The sequence below is a fragment of the Hippopotamus amphibius genome, chromosome 4 (assembly GCF_030028045.1).
Source record: "Hippopotamus amphibius kiboko isolate mHipAmp2 chromosome 4, mHipAmp2.hap2, whole genome shotgun sequence".
Taxonomy (NCBI): Eukaryota; Metazoa; Chordata; class Mammalia; order Artiodactyla; family Hippopotamidae; genus Hippopotamus; species Hippopotamus amphibius.
This window is the reverse complement of record NC_080189.1, coordinates 48,871,276-48,892,756: the sequence shown is the minus strand read 5'-3', so window position 1 is coordinate 48,892,756 and position 21,481 is coordinate 48,871,276. Positions and strand designations below refer to the sequence as shown.

General features: G+C 39.2%; 1 protein-coding gene across 1 annotated transcript in view; it reads left to right on the top strand.

Annotated features, from left to right (window-relative positions):
• The first annotated feature begins 4,412 nt into the window (after positions 1 to 4,412).
• Positions 4,413 to 21,481, top strand: part of LOC130851870 (cyclic AMP-responsive element-binding protein 5-like) — an 82,639-nt gene continuing 65,570 nt past the window's right edge. The window contains exons 1-2 of the mRNA XM_057732572.1: positions 4,413 to 4,538; positions 9,845 to 9,938. Of these exons, the coding sequence (XP_057588555.1) occupies positions 4,485 to 4,538; positions 9,845 to 9,938 (148 nt within the window). The 5' untranslated portion in view covers positions 4,413 to 4,484. The remainder of the gene's footprint in view (positions 4,539 to 9,844; positions 9,939 to 21,481) is intronic.

Below are 21,481 nucleotides of genomic sequence, written 5' to 3'. Positions count from 1 at the left end.
GGTACTATTTGTAAAGTAACCCTTACCTGATTAGACAGCTCCCTCCATAATTATTACTGTGTTTAACCAAAGATATGGGGTCACTCAGTGTTACTCAGAGGGCCCTCTCTGGATGTCATAAACAGTCCATACCTGGTTAATAGACTGGACTCCAGTGATTTCAGCATCTGTGACAATATTAACAGACTGAAGTCATAATACATTAATACATTTATATGTGAAATTTAATGAAAACTAGCTTGTTGTTTTCACCAAAAGCAACTTTGACTTTTTTCCGTTAAATCTGGTGAGATTTCTTTTCTGGTCATAACTGGGAACAGGTGAAATGATTGGCCTGCACAAGCTCTTGCCTTGCTGAAAACTTGGTTGTGGGCCAAAAAGTTTGAGGACCAGTGCCTTAGGAGTAGAAAAAAAGCAAGCTGTTTGAGATGGTTTATTGTGATGATTCAGGATTCATTATGCATTACACAAATATTTATTGAACGCTTACTATGGCAGCTCTGTGCAGTGGAGCCTGGGGTAAGGCGGCTGCCAAGCAAAACCTGGTTCATTAAAACATCCTGGCTAGTAAAGCAACTGAATGGGAAATGAGAAGATGAGGCCTGACTTCTGAGGACCAATTGCAGAACAACCTGGCTAAAATCATGTCTGAGTAATTTGCCCCTACTTGATGGATGATAAAAGAATATACACAGGGCTTTAGTAGAAGTCTGTTTGAGAGAATAATTATTACAATATGTGCTAGAAAAGAACCATAATAATAGACCATAAAAATAGACCCTGGCTCTTGACTAATACATCAGACCAGATCACACTGGTTGATAAAAGTCATAAAGCCTGTGTGGTAGAGTGGTACTATTTAGTAAAACTATCTCCAACACCCACACAGAAAGGAATGAGCAAGGGTGTGCTGTTTATAGAGGGCTAAATGTGGGAACACAGAGCATCAAAATAAAGCCATTGAAGTTTGCACATATATAGACACCCACTCAGACCTTATTAATCACTTAAAACTTATTTTATTTTAGCAACTGCCATTTTACCTTAGGACTCTTATTCCAATAGAATGTTGCCAAAACATTTGGTCCATGGGATCCACAGCATGTTGCATGGATCTGTTGATACAGATTCATTTATGTTTTAATAATAAAATAATACGACTGGTAGTTCAGTTGAACATAATGAACTAAACTCTAAACTATTTGAAGGCAGACTCAGTAGTTGTCTGATCCTATTCCTCTAAATGTGGCAGCCAGACTATGAAGGTTCAATAAGACTATGTAAACCTGTACGACTGAATTTTTTTTTTTTGACTGAACCTCGTTCTGTCTCCTACCACTAGTGTCATGTAATTCCATGATATTTGCTGCAGTTCATATGCAAACTATAACCGATAATTCAGATAAGGTAGCCCATGTTGACATTAAGCAGAATTGCTAAACTATTACCATTAAGGGCTGGAATTTATGGGAAAAGTCAGCATTTTGGTGGACTCAGGTTTGGGATAGAGTTGTGAATGTGGTAGAAAAATACTTCCTCCTCATACTGATGAGGCAGTAACATCCATTCAACCTCCTCATACTGGTGTGGCAGTAAGATCCATTTAACCTCCAGCAGTAGCACTTCCAATCTTGGCTACTTTTGTTGGTTGGACATTAATTTAGTTATTATCACTAACAACGTCTTTCAGATGTAGACCGTACGTGTATTTACATGGAACTTTCTTGGAACTTTCCCATTTTACCATCATGTAATCATAATATTGGTTAATAATATGACTAATATTGACATTCTTTGGTTACTTTTTTTTATAACTTTTTTTAAGATTTATTTTATGATTTATGATTTATTTTATTTTTGGCTGCATTGGGTGTTCGTTGCTGCGCGCAGGCTCTCACTAGTTGCAGGGAGCGGGGGCTACTCTTTGTTGTGGTGTGCAGGTTTCTTATTGCAGTGGCTCCTCTTGTTGCAGAGCATGGGCTCTAGGTGCACGGGCTTCAGTAGTTGTGGAGCACGGGCTCAGTAGTTGTGGCTCGTGGGCTCTAGAGTGCAGGCTCAGTAGTTGTGGCTCACAGGCTTAGTTGCTCTGTGGCATGTGGGATCTTCCCAACCCAGGGCTCAAACCTGTGTCCCCTGCACTGGCAAGTGGATTCTTAACCATTGTGCCACCAGGGAAGCCCCTCTTTGGTTACTTTAGCTACCAAAATTATTAAATGATGTCCAAGAAAGTCTTACCTTATGGCAACTTCTCTTTTATACATGAGGAATAGTTAATATTAGAATGAGGTTCCAGTAACACTTGTCCACAAAGCCTACCTCCACCTCCAAACACACACTCTTAAATACACAGACCTTTCTCCATAGTTTGGAAATGGCTCCCTAGCTGATTGGTGTGGTACAGGAATTAAGGAGCTGAAGGTTGATGTTCACACCCATTATAAAGGAGGGGAAAACTGAGGCAGGAAGCAGTTTAGGGACCTGGTAATGGTCAGGCAAATCATGGACACAGAGACAGAAAAGTTCCAGGAAAGCATTTAAAAAAGTTTATTAGAAAAACAAAGCATATTTAATATCGATAGATAACCCAGTTACTGTGCTGTTTGTTCTATCTTGGGTCAAAATAATTTTCTCAGCTTTATAGTCACCCTTTATTTGGAGGGTTAGAAGTAAGTCATCAGCATTCACAGGGGAGAGGAGGGATGCTCTATGATAAGTGACGGCAAAACCAAATGAATAATGAGATTTGAGAAGTCATTTTAGTTGCTCATGACTTTCCTTGGATAAGGGCAAGTGGAAAGCTTCTAAAGATATTTGTATTTTTTTCCTTCTTCTTCTAAGTATAATAGAAAAAAAAAGTTTAACCAGTATGCCTGACACAGGAAAGCTTAAAATTATGCTACATTACTGCCTTAATAGGTGACTAGTCATTCCAAATGGAGAGTGAAAAGGGCATTACTTAGTGAAAATTGTACGAAGAGGAGGAATAGTGGTGTGAAGAGAGTTTACCTTTTAAAATTTATTTGTTTTTAATATCTGACTAGGAGTATTATCTAAGGCTAGTGTTTTCACGTTGTGTTTCAGAAAAGGGAAAGTATGCCTTTATTTCCCAAAGAATATAAGTGGATATATTAGTGTTTGGGAGAAGGGTGTAATGACAGACAAATTAGAATTGTTTTTTTTTTTTGGCAGGATGATAAAGTTTTCTGGATGAAGGGTCAGTATTCCATGAGTAAAGCAGAGTTTCCTCTTTCAAGGGTGAAGGTGACTTAAGACTCCTTTGGACTCAACTACAAGTAGCATTTTAAGGAAGCACAGCACTTCCTTTCTTTAGAGACAAAACAGTAGGTTTTAGTTGTATAATAAAGCCATGTCCCACCAGCAGCACATGGAACTTGTTTAAACTCAGTTCCAAAATTGGCAAAAAGAAAAGTATGATTTAGAAAACTATTTAAATTGTGGAACTTCAACTGTATAAGTACTTCTTATGATAGTTTAAAAAATTATGTTACTATATAGATTAGTAACTACACAATCATGTATACTGTACTTTTATCAGTTTGGGGGAGGATTTGCGAAGGTGATTTTGATTATGCTCAATTTTTGTCTAATGAGCTCACCTTAGAACCTAACCCCTACATAAGAAAAGACCACACTGTAGTTTAACATATGTCTGAGATCATAACATAACGTGTCTCCCTGCAAAGCTACCTTATTCGAGATAACTTATCTAGATCAGAGGTTGCCTTAATCTAATTTTAATTTCAAATCAGCCTATAAGACCAAATTAACGAAATATTTAAGGTAATGCTTTTTGCATTTTCTGATTTCTCATCACCCTGAACAACTTGGATAATAAGTTGAGGCATCATCAAATGCCTGAGATGAAAGAGAATTTAAGACCATGGCTCACCGCCAGCGTCCTTTGCTAAGCTGGCTGTAGGGCTACCTTGCATCGCTTGTTCATACTGAAGCTCAGTGGGGTGATCATGGGAGAATCATGCTCAAGGTTGGTCCTCACATTGATGATTGCCCAGTAACTAGCCTTCTCTTGGTCTCCTAAGTAGCCAACCCCTAGGCACTGGTGCAGTTTTTTTTTTTTTTTGCCTCGGAATCTTCTTGCACAGGTGGGGTCTTGCCTGGTAATAACACCCACCAAGTGTTATTTCCACAGGCAGAATTTCTGCTGCAACAAACATTTTTGTTGTTGTTGCATTTTGTTAGCATTTTTTCTTCAAAGTGAAGTAAATATACACCCAAGAAAACATAGTAGGAGCTCAAACTGCAGGGAGCCTAATAAACTTCAGCAAGGCAGGACCTGTTTTTCATGTTAATGTTTTTCTTGTCTAATTTGGGAATTGGCATAGGAGGAGGCTCTGAGTCATTGCCTTCCTCGTGTTTCTCAGGTAGAAGCAGGAGATATTCATGGATTTCTGTTTTCCTTCCTCCCTCTCCCCCTGACCCTTCAGATTTATGAGGAATCCAAGATGAATTTGGAGCAGGAGAGGCCATTTGTCTGCAGTGCCCCCGGCTGCTCCCAGGTGAGTGTGTGTGTGGGGTGTCCTCCACTCTGGCCTGCAGGGGACACAGTACCTTCCCACAGGGGGGCAGCTCTTACTTGTCAGTCATGCTTGCTGTTGGCTTTCCTTCTTCATCAAGATATTCTCAAAGTCCCCTTCATCACCACCCTCATCATCACCATCACCACCCTCATCATCACCATCACCATCACCACCCTTATGATCACCATCACCATCACCACCATCACCATCACCATCACCACCCTCATCATCACCATCATCATCATCATCATCATCATCATCATCATCACCATCATCATCATCATCATCATCACCATCACCATTATCATCATCATTTTCCACTTTGAATAGTTTGAACTACTTCCCTCACAGCCTCTGAAATACATCGGTGTTGGCCATTTCCACGCATAACTTTCCCCTGGAAGTAAGCCAGCTGTATCCTGCCCACCAGATGTTCGGGATTGTTATTTCAGACAGGGGGATAGAGGGTACCTGCTTTGACAATAGCCACTTGAATTCTGGGTCTTTGGATTAATGGTGAAATAGCTTGCCATCAGAGACTGAATTGGATTTTGTTTTCTTTTCCCGTTTGAGTAAAATAACCCCCCTATGATTCTTCTAGAACCCCCAGTTTTTCCATTTATCTAAACTTTAAGAAAGGAAGTTGGCCTGCTGTGCTGGATTAGATGTGAGGCTCAGATGAGGTCCTGTGTGTAGAGTGTTTAGTAAAGGACCTGCACATTGTGCTCAGTAGAGGTCCACTGTTCCTATGACAACCGCTGTTACTATTGTACTAGAACCCATCTCTTTGAAAGAAATTGGAAACATCCATCATCTAAAATCAGAATTTGACATTTTCCCTTTAGAACTTGATGGTGACTTTTTCTACACTTGACCTTTGGATATCTCTAAGTTCCAGTCATTGGAAAATGACCACACATGATGCTCTCATGCCAAGGTCTTCATTTTATGGGATAAAGGACAAGCTTAGAACTCAGAGCACAGGCATGTGGGTAGTTATGCTCTCTTTCTCTGAAGTGGTCAGTAGTTTCAAGTGGCATCAAGCCCCACTCTCTTGCCTGTTTATGGGACAACCTGTGGGGTTGGCTGCACAGCATGGAGCAGTGTCTGGGAGTCAATGAGAGGTGATATCCATGAAGGACCCTTTTCAGTATGTCTCCCCAGAGAGTTTGAGGAGGGTTCTAGAAGCTTCCTGGAGGGAAGATGCCATGGAAACATGAAATGTTATTGCCTTGCGATGCCATCAGTGACCTCAGCCACCGGCTGAGAAACCAGCATCCTTTACTTGGGTTCTGACAGATTTTGCAGGGGCTTTTATGTGAATGTTGGTTTTCACCCTGTAAATAAGGAAAGCAGTAGAGAAAATTATTTTGAATTTCAACTGTTTTTTTGGCAACCTGGTTTTGGAAGTCCCTTTGAAATTCTGCTAGACCAGGACTCTCCATTGTGAATGCAGAAAATTGCCTTATCTAAGTTAAAACTGATTTCCAGTTAGTTTCCTTAAGGAGGAGACTCAATAGCCAGAAAGAATCTGATAATTCGAACAGTTTGCTTTGGTTTGCTCTGCCTGTGAAAACATAACATTAAATTTTATTCAATTCGAGTCACTCAGCACATTTTTGGGGGCCCTGTTATGTGCATAAAACACATATACTGCCGCCCTCATGGAGCTTCTAGCCTAGGCGTCACATGTGGAACCACATGATCAATTCATCAGTTAATTAATGAATTGCAATTTTCCGTGAAGGCGGAGCACAGGCCATCCCGAAGAATATCATAAGGGGTTTTACTTTACTTGGGGAAGATAATGGGGGTTTCTCTGTGGAAGGGGCTTTTAAGGGAAATGGATCCTCAAGAGACTTGGCAAAGGCCAAAGAGGTTTCACAGCAGGTTAGAGTTCCAGAGGAGTCCAGATTTGTGAATAATGGTAGACAAGAGCCTTTGAGGAAGGAGTATTTAGCCGCATCCAGCGTTTGGATAAGTCATAGAGAAAAGAAGTACACAGAGGGCATTAGACTGTGTGGCAGAATTTCCCAAACTTGGCACTATCAACATTTGGAGCTGTATAACTCTTTGTTGGGGGAGGGGAGGGGACTTCCCTGTGCGTTATAGGATGCTTAGCAGTATCCCTGATCTCTACTTGTTAGGTCCCAGTAGCACACCGCAGTTGTGAAAACCAGAAATGTTTCCAAGCATTGCTAAGTGTCGCCTTGGGGACCAAATTACCCCCGGTTGAGAATGATTGCCCAATGGCCTGCATTTGGCTTTTTAGCCTTTTTTTTGTTGGATCTCTTTCCTTTTGGGAATCACCTACTTCTAAGTGATGCTCTCCCATTCTATTTTAGGTATTGCTATAAGCCATCTTTTCTCCTTTTTGGAATCAGGCAGGGTATAAATAAATACATAAACGCTATAGACGTGTGGTTGCTGGTGTTAGACGCTGCTAGAGCTGGGACGTGGAGAGGCCTGAGCAGGGGCTGTTGGGTTTGGCAGTTGGGTGCTTGCTGGCGACCTATGAGAGAGGAGTTGGGGCGGGGGCCAGATTGGAAGGGATTACCAAGTGAGTGGGTGGTGAGGAAGTGGAGGTGGCCAGCATAGAGGAGTCTTTCAAGAGTGCTAGGGAGTAACGGGAAGCCAGAGTGATATAATGGTAGCCCAAGAAGGAAGCAGCTCAAGGGAGGTTCTTTTTAAAGTAAAGGCTCGCCAGGCTGGGTTTAGTCAAGGGCAAGGAGGAGTGAGCACGCTTGCTTGAAGGACCACAGCTGGAGCACCCATCCCCAGAAGATAGAGGTGTAGAGGATCCTGTGGAGGAAGTGGGGGGGTGCTTGTTTCTGTGAGACAGGAGGGAATAGAAATAGATCCTATGATGTTAATGCGAGTTCTGAGGTGCAGGTAATAATAAAGGTTGAAGGGGTGCATTTCAAATGACCTTGAACTTCAGTGAAGGAGGAGGTCATTTCTCCAAGAAGGCTGAGTGAACTGAGGAAAGATTTGGACAAACATGATAATTGAGAATTTACATAGTTTCTTGGTTTTAAGGTAAAATTCCAAGCCTCTTCCTTCAACCTTCACTAAATTTAAATGTAGAGATATATCTAAAACTTGATGTCTCTATTTAATGTACAAGTGTTTCTTTTTCTTGACAAGCTGTTATAAAAGTATGAGCATCTTTCAATTGAAGAGATATTAGAATTGAGAAAATATAGTGGTTAGCCAGTGATTTCAAGGGTCTCCTGGTGCGGTGTTAGGGAATCAGTCCATCATGGCATTTACTTTAGCAATGTTCCATAGCCTAGGAACCTGCATGGAGAAGAGAGGATGGTTGGGAATTGGAAAGGGGAGTAAATATGAATTATGAGTGCTTGTGCTGTGTTGGAGGTGATGGATGGATTCTCCCCACCCCCCTTTCCCCTCACTGGAAAGCACCTTTGCTCTATTAGGAATGGCCTATATTACCTGGGAGGTTTTGTGTGTGTGTATTACGGCTCCTTATAAATTAGCTTTGTCCCAGAAGTGAGGAGAAACAAGCCTCTCTTGTTTTTTCTGACCTCACAAAGTACAATGTTAATTTCACTGTTCCTTTGCCCTCTGCATTAACCATGTTTTAAGTAACAGTGGCCTCTCTCAGCTCTGTCAATTGCAGACTGTAATTTTGGTTATTTAAAATTTGCTGTTATTTTCCTACTAAATTAAAAAAAAATCATGGATATCCTATATTGTCTCATTTGGAAGGTAGTTATAATTAATATGAGATACCATGGAAATTATTAGTAGTATATAATAAGTATTCTTGTTTATATTCTATTTTAGGCTATTATTTTATGGAGCCAAAAATGGCTCCCCAAATGGCTGAAAATGAAGGCTATTTCCATGTTGCTTTTTGGTATATATTACAGAAAAAAATTATAATAAGGCTTTTGACAGAAAGACTAAGAAATTTAACCTATGTATCTAAGTCATACATGGTAGTGTCACTTATTTGATGCAGTCATTCTACTACAGTGTTATAGAGGACCAAGAAAATAGATGATCCTGCAGGAAAAACCCATGTCATTAAAGACTTCTGTGTATTCAGAAGTCTGGCATTATCTCCATGCTTCTGAACTCTCCAATTTATATTGTACAAATAACAAAGAAATAAGTGATATTTATTTGAAGAACTACTTTTAGAATATTCCAAAGGATTTAGCCCAGTGAATCCCCTCATTCCTGTGAATACAAATTATTCTATTTGCAGAAAAGATGTCTACCTTAGTATACAATGGTAAATGAAATTTATAATGGCTATCCTGAGGAGCTGGTACACTCTGAAAGATTTTATAGATTGTCAAAGATTTGGAAATATTCAGCAGACTTTATTGTCTTTTGTTGTATTTTCATTTGACTTTGATAAAGCAGATACTCTGTTAAGTTCAGTTATTAAAATGACCAGTCTGAGTCAGGATAGGCTAGGATCTGCTACAATAACAAATTAGTCCAAAACTTCAATGGCTTGACACAACAAAGGTTTATTTCAATTGCCCAAGCATACATTTCAATTATAGATTGTCCAGACATTTTTCATAATCCTTCAGAATTCAGAGATGCTCTTCATAATTCTTTAGAGATTTAGGATGATTGAGGGGCCACTGTTTTGCATACTGTGAATGACCGTGCTAAAAGGGAGAGGGTCTTGCCCCAGGAAACAGATGCTTACATCTGGGTAACATGTCACTTCCATTCATGACTCAATGGGTAGAACTACTCCCATGGCCCCACCCAACCACAAGAAGGCCAGGAAATCCAATCCCACCGTATGACCAGAAGCCAGACAGCTAAAAATATTTAGGTGCAGCATTCGTGACAACCATAATATCGTTCTCTGAAAATTAAAAATAAAGTGTTGGTTTACTACGCTGCATGGAGTATAGAACACTAAAGAGAATTTGTTGTGTTACTATAAATCTTATGTATAATTATAATTAATGAGATAATCATTGTGCAAAGTCTTCATAAACAGAAACATATTATGCAAATATCATGGGGTACATTTGTAGATATATATGGCAAATAATTAAGCATGACGTGTAATTCTTTCCCAGAGTCTGACATAAGTGCATGTACGCTTTCATAAAATAATTTGTCATTTTACTTACCATGCTTTCACACTTTTTCGGAACTAATTTTTTGTTTTGCTGGTCACGTTTGCAATGCTGAATAAATCTTCTTCTCTGTGATGGCAAAATATATATTACGAAACTGAATGGCTCCTCTCCCCTCTCCCTTTTTTTCTATTTGTCTGACAGCGCTTCCCAACAGAGGACCATCTGATGATTCATAGGCACAAGCATGAAATGACTTTGAAGTTTCCCTCAATAAAAACAGACAATATGTTATCAGGTAAGGAGCCATCAGGCAAAGAGGCTTTGGGTGATCAGATCAGCCACATGTGAGATACTTGTTTTACATAACAGGATGATCAGATCAGCCACATGTGAGATACTTGTTTTACATAATAGGATGATTTCCACTGGCAAATTCTACACCTTGAAAATATACTTTTCTAAAGTATAGCTGAGACTTAAAATAATGGTAAGCAGAAATGTAATCAGCTAATGTAGTGTTCACTCTAATAATCAGAGAGCTATGACTTCTTGTTTTCTGGAATGTGAAATATTTATTACTATGAAACTTGGCTCCATGTAAGTATTTTGTAAAATCACATACCTGTAATTACTCAAGCGACAAATATTAGTTGAGCATCTGTAACTCACACTGCACTGTTCTGAGTGCCACAGAGGTGCAAAGATTGATATGATTACTGTGTTGGAGGACATCACAATGTGTGTGTAAAAACTTAGCTAAAATAGAAGACTGTCCATGATACATATCAAATGAGCATTGTAAGGAAAAATACTGTGTGACGTTAGTAGAAGGAGCTCTCTTTCTGGACTACTAAGCTGGTCAGTGAAGATTTCCTTAAGAAACAGTTCCTGCTTCCTAATTGGGAAATTAAATGAGATAATGCATGGAAATATAGGAAGTGTTCTGCAGATGTGAGCAGAAGTGAATAATAATGATAATCATCAATTAATTGCCATTCTGTCCCATTTTGAGAGAGAGTGTGGTAAATTAGAAAGAGTGCAAGGAGTGAGGAAACTTGAACTCTAGCCTGGCCAAATGACCTTGAGTAAGTTGATAAATACTCTTGGGCTTCAGTTTCTTTTTCTATAAAATGGGAATGACCTTATCTGCCCAGTCTATTTCACAGGCTTATTGTGATCCAAGGAAAGAATGTAAGTGAAAGTATTTCATAAACCCTAGCAGGGTAATTAAAGCACTTCCTGTTGCCCTTCTTAGGCTAGAAATATTTCACTCAAGCCACTGTCTCTCTGGCATCATGAAAGAAATAATATGCCCATGAACATGTTTTAAATGATATCAGAAGAGAAACTGACTGCACAGGCAAAACTGGCTCGTATAATTGAGCATTTCTATGGCACTTAAATTTTATAAGTATTTTATTATCACTATTATTAGTAAATACTCCAAGAGTTTTCTCTGACAGGTTATTATTAGATAGAGGTGGAGGGGTGTGGAGAGGGTGCAGCTTTCCCAAACTCATCAACAGGGCAAAAATAGGGCCCTCGATCCTGCTGTGCTAACCCTCTTAACTTGCACCAGCTACTGCATTGTCAGGCGTCATCAGTTTATATATATGATCAAATGCTTCCAGTGACAGGACCATCCACACATCTTCACAATCCAGTCCGTGACTTGTTAATGATGCAGATAGGCTGTGATTTGGAAGACTCTCAGAGTTCAAAGGCAGCCTCTTCCCTCCCCTCCCCCCCCCACCTCTCTCTCAGCCTATTTGTTTTTATTGAACTAGCTGGCTCTTCAGAAACAATTTTTGTCTTTCCTTAAGTCTAGAAACAGAGATGCAGAAACTCAAATTTCTAAGAATTACGAAAACCTAGAAGGGTAAGGAGGGGCGTTCTGTTCTTTTGTTTTTATCATTTATTGTGCTCTGTAAAGTCACATGTGGTGTAATCTTATAGTTTAGCACCAAACATGTATATGAAAGTAGCAAGGCTCTAGACTTTGGAATTCCCAATATTTAAAATAATAAATTCGCCCTTTATTTTTCCCAAACAGGAACCCTAAAATAGGCTGCCTGGGGGTAGGGGAGTGGGGTGAGTGTGAGGGAGTGGTGATTATGTGGAGACATTACCACTATAGAGGTAAGTACCAGTGTAGTATCTCTCAGGCAGACTGCTGGGATGGCCCTACAGGGGGCCTCATCTAAAAGTCTGAAAAAAAGTAGCTAAAGATGTGTGAATGTTTCTATAGATTTCTTATAGGTTTTCTTTTTCTTTTTTTTTTAGAACTTTTATTGAGACACAGTTAACAGACAATAAACAGCATATATTTAGAGTATACAATTTGGTATCCCAATCTCCCAATTCATTCCCCCCCCAACCCTCCCCGCTTTCCCCACTTGGTGTCCATATGTTTGTTCTCTACATCTGTGTCTCTATTTCTGCCTTGCAAACCGGTTGATTTGTACCATTTTTCTATATTCCGCATATATGTGTTAATATACGATATTTGTTTTTCTCTTTCTGACTCACTTCACTCTGTATGACAGTCTCTAGGTCCATCCATGTCTCTACAAATGTCCCAGTTTCATTGCTTTTTACAGCTAAGTACTATTCCATTGTATATATGTACCACATCTTCTTTATCCATTCATCTCTTGATGGACATTTAGGTTGCTTCCATGTCCTGGCTATTGTAAATAGTGCTGCAATGAACATTGGAGTGCATGTGTCTTTTTGAATGATGGTGTTCTCTGGGTATATGCCCAGTAGTGGGATTGCTGGGTCATATGGTAACTCTATTTTTAGTTTTGCAAGGAACCTCCATACTGTTCTCCATAGTGGCTGTATCAATTTACATTCCCACCAACAGTGCAAGAGCATTCCCTTTTCTCCACACCCTCTCCAGCATTTACTGTTTGTCGATTTTCTGATGATGCCCATTCTAACCGATGTGAGGTGATACCTCATTGTAGTTTTGATTTTCATTTCTCTAATACTTAGTGATGTTGAGCAGCTTTTCATGTGCCTCTTGGCCATCCGTATGTCTTCTTTGGAGAAATGCCTATTTAGGTCTTCTGCCCAATTTTGGATTGGGTTGTTTGTTTTTTTGATATTGAGCTGGATGAACGGTTTATATATTTTGGAGATTAATCCTTTGTCTGTTGATTTGTTTGCAAATATTTTCTCCCATTCTGAGAGTTGTCTTTTTGTCTTGCTTATAGTTTCCTTTGCTGTGCAGAAGCTTTGAAGTTTCATTAGGTCTCACTTATTTATTTTTGTTTTTATTTCCATTACTCCAGGGGCTGGATCAAAAAAGATCTTGCTGTGATTTACGTTGAAGAGTGTTCTTCCTATGTTTTCCTCTAGGAGTTTTATAGTGACTAGCCTTACATTTAGGTCTTTAATCCATTTGAAGTTTATTTTTGTGTATGGTGTTAAGGAGTGTTCTAATTTCATTCTTTTCCATGTAGCTGTCCAGTTTTCCCAGCACCACTTATTGAAGAGGCTACCTTTTCTCCATTATATATCCTTGCCTCCTTTGTCATAGATGAGTTGACCATAGTTTATCTCTGGGCTTTCTATCCTGTTCCATTGATCTATATTTCTGTTTCTGTGCCAGTACCATACTGTCTTGATCACTGTAGCCTTGTAGTATAGCCTGAAGTCGGGAAGCCTGACTCCACCAGCTCCGTCTTTCCTTCTCAAGATTGCTTTGGCTATTTGGGGTCTTTTGTGTTTCCATACAAATCATAAAATTTCTTGTTCTAGTTCTGTGAAAAATGCCATTGGTAATTTAATAGGGATTTAATCGAATCTGTAAATTACTTTGGGTATTTTCACAATGTTGATTCTTCCAATCCAAGAACATGGTATGTCCCTCCATCTGTTTCTGTCATGTTTGACTTCTTTCATTAGTGTCTAATAGGTTTCTGAGTACAGGTCTTTTACCTCCTTGGTTAGGTTTATTCCTAGGTCTTTTATTCTTTTTTTTGCAGTGGTGAATGGAAGTGTTTCCTTAATTTCTCTTTCTGATCTTTCATTATTAGTGTATAGAAATGCAAGAGATTTCTGTGTGTTAATTTTGTATCCTGCAACTTTACCAAATTCATTGATGAGCTCAAGTAGTTTTCTGGTGGCATCTTTAGAATTTTCTATGTATAGTATATCATGTCATCTGCAAACAGTGACAGTTTTACTTCTTCTTTTCCAATTTGGATTCCTTTTATTTCTTTTTCTTCTCTGATTGCTGTGGCAAGGATTTCCAAAACTATGTTGAATAGTAGTGGCGAGAGTGGACATCCTTGTCTTGTTCCTGATCTTAGAGCAAATGCTTTCAGTTTTTCACCATTGAGAATGATGTTTCCTGTGGGTTTGTCGTATATGGCCTTTGTTATGTTGAGGTAGATTCCCTCTATGCCCACCTTCTGGAGAATTTTTATCATAAATGGATGTTGAATTTTGTCAAAAGCTTTTTCTGCATCTATGGAGATGATCATGTGGTTTTTTATCCTTCAGTTTGATCATATGGTGTATCACATTGATTGATTTGCATACATTGAAGAATCCTTGCATTCCAGGGATGAACTCCACTTAATCATGGTGTATGATCCTTTTAATGTGTTGTTGGATTCTGTTGGCTAGTATTTTGTGGAGGATTTTTGCATCTAAATTCATCAATGATATTGGTCTGTAGTTTTCTTTTTTTGTAGTATCTGCCTGGTTTTGGTATCAGGGTGATGGTGGCCTCATAAAATGAGTTTGGGAGTGTTCCTTCCACTACAATGTTTTGGAAGAGTTTGAGAAAGATGGGTGTTAGCTCTTCTCTAAATGTTTGATAAAATTCACCAGTGAATCCATCTGGTCCTGGACTTTTGTTAGAAGATTTTTAATCACAGTTTCAATTTCATTACTTGTGATTGGTCTGTTCATGTTTTCTATTTCTTCCTGATTCAGTCTTGGAAGGTTATACCTTTCTGAGAATCTGTCCATTTCATCCAGGTTGTCTATTTTATTGGCATATAGTTGCTTGTAGTAGTCTCTTATGGTGCTTTTTATTTCTGAGGTGTCTGTTGTAACTTCTGTTTCATTTCTAATTTTATTGATTTGAGTCCTCTCCCTCTTTTTCTCAATGAGCCTTGCTAGAGGTTTATCAATTTTATTTATTTTCTCAAAGAACCAGCTTTTAGTTTTATTGATTTTTGCTATTGTTTCCTTTGTTTCTATTTCATTTATTTCTGCCCTGATCTGTATGATTTCTCTCCGTCTACTCACTTTGGGTTTTGTTCGCCCTTCTTTCTCTAGTTTCCTTAAGTGTAAGGTTAGATTGTTTATTTGGGATTTTTCTTGTTTCTTGAGGTAGGATTGTATTGCTATAAACTTCCCTCTTAGAACTGCCTTTGCTGCATCCCATAGGTTTTGGATTGTTGTGTTTTCATTGTCATTTGTCTCTAGGTATTTTTTGATTTCCTCTTTGATTTCTTCAGTGATCTGTTGGTTATTTAGTAGCGTATTGTTTAGCCTCCATGTGTTTGTGTTTTTTACAGTTTTTTTCCAGTAGTTGATTTCTGATTTCATAGTGTTGTGGTTGGAAAAGATGCTTGATACGATTTCAATTTTCTTGAATTTACCAAGGCTTGATTTATGACCCAAAATGTTATCTTTCCTGGAGAATGTTCCATGTGCACTTGAGAAGAATGTGTAATCTGCTGTTTTTGGATGTAATGTCCTGTAGATATCTATTAAATCAAGCTGATTTATTGTGTCATTTAAAGCTTGTATTTCCTTATTAATTTTCTGTGTGGATGATCTGTTCATTGGTGTCAGTGGGGTGTTAAAGTCCCCCAGTATTATTGTGTTACTGTCAGTTTCCTCTTTCATAGTTGTTAGCATTTGCCTAATGAATTGAGGTGCTCTTATATTGGGTGCATATATATTTATAATTGTTATCTCCTCTTCTTGGATGGATCCCTTGATCTTTATGTAGTGTCCTTTCTTGTCTCTTGTAACATTTTCTATTTTAAAGTCTATTTTATCTGATATGAGTATTGCTACTCCAGTTTTCTTCTGATTTCCATTTGCATGGAATATCTTTTCCTATCCCCTCACTTTCTGTCTGTATGTGTGCCTAGGTCTGAAGTGGGTCTCTTATAGACAGCATATATATGGGTCTTGTTTGTGTATCCATTCAGCCAGTCTGTGTCTTTTGGTAGGTGCATTTAGTCCATTTACATTCAAGGTAATTATCGATATGTATGTTCCTATTACCATTTTCTTAATTGTTTTGTTTTTGTTTCTGTAGGTCCTTTTCTTCTCTTATGTTTCCTGTTTAGAGAAGTTCCTTTAGCATTTGTTGTAGGGCTTGTTTGGTGGTGCTGAATTCTCTTAGCTGTTGCTTGTCTGTAAAGCTTTGAATTTCTCCCGAATCTGAATGAGATCCTTGCTGGGTAGAGTATTCTTGGTTGTAGGTTCTTCCCTTTCATCACTTGAAATATATCATGCCACTCCCTTCTGGCTTGCAGAGTTTCTGCTGAGAAATCAGCTGTTCACCTTATGGGAGTTCCCTTCTATATTATTTGTCATCTTTCCCTTGTTGCTTTTAATAACTTTTCTCTGTCTTTAATTTTTATCAGTTTGACTATGATATATCTTGGTGTACTTCTCCTTGGGTTTATCCTGCCTGGGACTCTGTGCTTCCTGGACTTGGGTAGCTATTTCCTTTCCCATGTTAGGGAAGTTTTCAACTAGAATCTCTTCCAATATTTTCTTGGGTCCTTTCTCTCTTTCTTCTCCTTTTGGGACCCCTATAATGCGAATGTTGTGCGTTTAATGTTGTCCCTGAGGTCTCTTAGGCTGTCTTCAGATCTTTTCATTCTTTTTTCTTTATTCCTTTCTGCATCAGTGATTATCACCATTCTGTCTTCCAGGTCACTGATTCGTCCTTCTGCCTCAGTTAATCTGCTATTGATTCCTTCCAGTGTATTCTTCATTTCAGTTATTGTGTTGCATATCTCTGTTTGTTCTTTAATTCTTCTAGGTCTTTGGTAAACTTTTTGATCTTTGCATCCAATCTTTTTTCAAAGTCCTGGATCATCATCACTATCATTATTCTGCATTCTTTTTCTGTAAGGGTGCCTATCTCCTCTTCTTTTAGTTGTTTTTCTGGAATTTTACCTTGTCCCTTCATCTGCTACAAAGTCTTTTGCCTTTTCATTTTCTCTGCCTTTCTGTGGCTGTGGTTTTCAGTTCCACAAGATGAAATACTGCTGATACTGCTTGACTCTGCTGTGTGCCCTCTTGTGGAAGAAGCTATCTAGGAGGCTCATGGGTGCTTCCTGATGGGAGGAACTGATGGTGGGTAGGGCTGGGTGGGCGGAGCTCAGTAAGACTTTAATTTGATTTGATGCCAATCTGCTTGGCTGCCAATGGGTGGGGCTGTGTTCCCACCTTGTTGGTTGTTTGGCCTGAGGCTACCTAGCAATGATGCTTATAGGCTCTTTGGTAGGGCTAATGGTGAACTCTGGGAAGGCTCATGCCAATGAGCACTTCCCAGTACCCCTGCCGCCAGTGCTCCTGTCTCCTCGTTGAGCCATAGCTGCCCCCCACCTCTGCAGGCAACCCTCCAACACCAGCAGGTAGGTCTGGTTCAGTCTCCTATGTGGTCACTGCTCCTTCCCCCTGGGTCCTGGTGAGCACACTTTTTTGTGTGCCTTCCAAGAGTGGAGTCTCTGTTTCCCCCAGTCCTGTGGAGGTCCTGCAATCAAATCCTGCTGGCTTTCAAAGTCTGATTCTCTGAGGATTCCTCCTACCATTGCTGGACCCCCAGGTTGGGAAGCCTGACGTGGGGCTCAGAACCCTGACTTTAGTGGGTGGACTTCTGCGGTATAACTGTTCTCCAGTTTGTGCATCACCCACCCAGCATTTATGGGATTTGATTTTAACGTGATAGCACCCTCCTACCGTCTCATTGGAGCTTCTCCTTTGTGTCTGGATGTGGGGAGTCTTTTTTTGGTGAGTTCCAGTCTCTTTCTGTCGATGATTGTTCAGCAGTTAGTTGTAATTCCGGTGCTCTTGCAAGAGGGAGTGAGCGCACGTCCTCCTACTCCACCATCTTTATCCTCTTCTTATAGGTTTTTAATGAAACTCTTGCAGCTTTTCAATAGCTCTTACCAGATTCTTCTTAGTTTGTGGCTGTTGCTTCTGATAATTGGCAGTCCCAGGTGGAAAATTATTGAGGGAACAGTCACTCTGATTTTTATTATCTGAATCTTGGAATAAGAAAATGAAGGGAGAAATACATGAGAAAAACCAGCATGAATAATATAAAGGCATATTTCCTTTTGGTTTCTCAGGTTTTATATTGAAGCTGGTTACTCCCAATGAAATTAAGTGCTAAATTTTTTTAAACCATTGTTTAGTTGAAGTATAGTTGATTTACAGTGTTGTGCTAACTTTTGCTGTACAGCAAAGTGACTCAGTTATACACAAATACACATTCTTTTTAAAAAAATGTTCTTTTCCATTATGGTTGTATCCCAGGAGATTGGATATTGTTCCCTGTGCTAAAGTTTTTAATTTGCTACCCATTCTACATTTTCGTAGTCTCATAGAATTTTCTTGCTGGAACAGAATACAGAGCTATCCAGTCCAGCTCCAGGGGCTGAGGTGTCAACTACATGTCATATGCCAGTGTTGTCCACACTGACTTGTAATAGGCTATTTACTGGGTATTTTTGCTTTGCATTTTTTTTTCTTGGAAAGCCTTTAATATATATTTACCTCAAACATCATTTTAGTTTTAGCAAAATAGATTGTGATTGTAAATATGACTGAACTTTTACTTGTCTATATCTTGATTTACTGAGATTTGAATTTATCAAAAGCTTCAGAATCTACTTTTATTAAAGATATGTTCATTAGAATTTTTTTTCTTAATGTATCTTAAGCCTATTTTGTGACTGCTCATGAAGATGAATAATTTTGTACATCTTGAAATATAGTAACAATAAAAATAAAAATAGTATAAATCAAATCTTAAATCAGCAAGCTTCATCAGGGCAAAAATGTTCAAGTCCCTCTTGGGCTACTTTTTTTCCCAGCAATATTCAATTACCAAAATTTCATTTCAGATGAATTGGAGTTTGCAATATATTAAGGAGATAAAGTATGATCGGTATATTTATTACTAATTTCAGGATATCTGGCTAACCTAAAATTTGGAAAATCACTTCATCCTTCATTAATCACAAATGTTACAGTTAGAGAAGTTATTAAGATACCACACATATACTTTTGAAGGATAAATGTCCAAAGAGTTGTAATATCTGAAATAATTTTATATCTTTGCCTTAAAGTTCATTTTATTTAGGCCAGGTAGAATTTATTACTCACAATGACTGTAAATGATCTTTGACATTCCACAAAGCAGGATAATAAAAGTGACAGTCATGGTGTTTTATTAAGATGAATCTGTTCTCACGGATAGACAGTAAACATAAAACCTCTCTTTCTAAAGGGACAGTACTAGTAGGGACATGAATAGGGGTGGTACTATTGGATTCTGAAAGGAAAGACTTCCATTCCCTCCCATCTTGGTTATTCTGTCCTTATTTGGGACATGTAGTACATTTCCAGAGTCCTGATATGATGAGGGGCATGAATCTTTCCCTTCAACTATTCTCGATCCGATAGAAGATAATTTCATGGTGAGGGAAGTTGTGATAGCAAAGGTTTTTAGGTGCCAAGTTTGAAATGGGAATCCGTTGAGAACAGTAGACTTCTACACACAGGTTGCAAAATTACCAGCTACCACATGACACAAGATCTGTTTGGCTTGCACATTATGATCAGATTTCAGTATTAGAGATAAAGAGGATGGTGTGTGGGTCGATTTCAATGGCATTATGGCTAGGTATCCAGGAATTCCCAATCTTGCCCTATCAAACATCCCCACCCTCACTTCTTTACAGGGTTCCCAGCGTCCGTACAGGGGAAAAAAAAAAACCCCAGAATAGGACCCGAAGTACAACTTTGTAGCTGAACAAGTAATAAGCAAATAATATTCTAAATGAGAACTCTGTGTGTATGTGTTGTGTGTTGGGGGAATATGGTGGAAATATTGACCTAGAAGATGGTCAGTTTTGCTTCATGAAAGGGAATATGAAGTTCAGGAGTATTGAGAACCTTTCCCAAAAGGTAAAACCCGAACAACACTCAGGTGGGAAACCTGAGAAGGAGACACAGGGGACTGTGCCTTTAAGTGCTCAGTCAGTTCCCTCATCAGACATTGTAGCCCGATTAATGCTGCAGGCAGCTGGGCTGTGCTTGGAGAGGAGTCAGGACAGGCACCAGCTGAGGTGTGGGAAGAGGGTCTGAAGTTGCCCCTTCACTACCATTCAATTATTCAATGAACATTTAATGAGTGCCTGCAAGCATCCTGTTGTGCTGGGTGCTGAGGATGAGGCATTGAACCAGACAGGTGAGGTCCCTCTTCTATGGAACTGACTATACGTTATTGAGGGTGGAGAGGAAGAGAGATAATAAACTAAAAAACCAAACCAAAAACAAAATGAAAACCCCCCAGATAAATAAACAAGAAAATATCAGTTAGGGACAAGTGCTCCGATGAAGATAAAACATGATAATGTGACATCACTGGCCAGCAGGCTGCCCGAGGGAGGTCAGGAAAGCCCTCTTCTGTATGAGTGGCATTTCAGCCAAGACGTGATGTTCAGCATTCCAGGTTCAGGGGTTCTTTCTCCCTGACCTCTGAATATGGTGGGGCTGGAAGCGGTAAAACCCCCAAACCAGATGCAGTGCAGCTGACTGTACCTTGTGCTGACACATGGAAGAGAGGCAAAAGAGACTGACTTCCTCATCCCATATTCCTTTCTGCCATCTGATGCAGAGCATCTAATACAAATGACAATATGTAGTCCTTCCGAACCCAACTGACGCCTGGATTAGGTCTAGAGGTAGGGCCTATCTCTAGTTCCAGGCTTTAAACCTAATTCTTACCATGAAGAAAGCAAAATGTTTTCAGTGAAGTAGAACTCGTCTTCAAGAGATTGATTGTGATCAGCCAGGCAGTCTTAGAACCTGAATCCATTGCTCATGGCTCTTTGCTATAAACCCTACTTAATAATCCAAGAGCATCTTAAGGGAGAAGCCAGAGGAAAGCTGGCATATCTCACTCCAAATTTTTTTTATTGGAATATAGGTGCTTTAGAGTTGTGCCAGTTTTTTCTGTACACCAAAGTGAATCAGCTGTATTTATACATATATTCCCATATGCCCTCCCTCCCGTGACTCCCTCCCATCCTCCCTATCCCAGCCCTCTAAGTCATCACCCATCATCGAGTTGATCTCCCTATGTTATGCAGCAACTTCCCAGTCAAACTCTTTTTGAAATGAACTGGGATATAAAAAGTAAATAAATCATACACACACACAAACACACACGTGTGTGCAGCCCGTACTTACCTTTTTTCTCTTCCATTGATGGTAAAGTTACATAGTGACTTCTCACTGTGGAAATTAATCAGATCTTTATGGAACAGATGGCTTGCACCAGAAGGCAGCATGATAATAACAATAGCTACCACCTATTACCTTATCTTATGTTGGTAATTGTGCTCCCTGATTTACACACATTATCATTTAATCCTGGCCACTTTTCTTTTCATATGAGGAAACAAAATCAAGAGGATAAGCAATTTGTCCAAAGTCCCTATCTGCCTAAAATCTTCTCGCTGTATACCTAGTACATGTATTATTCTTAGTGTTTTGATCTTAGATTTATGTTTGGGTATAAATCTCTGAACTGCTTTTTCTTATTTTCTT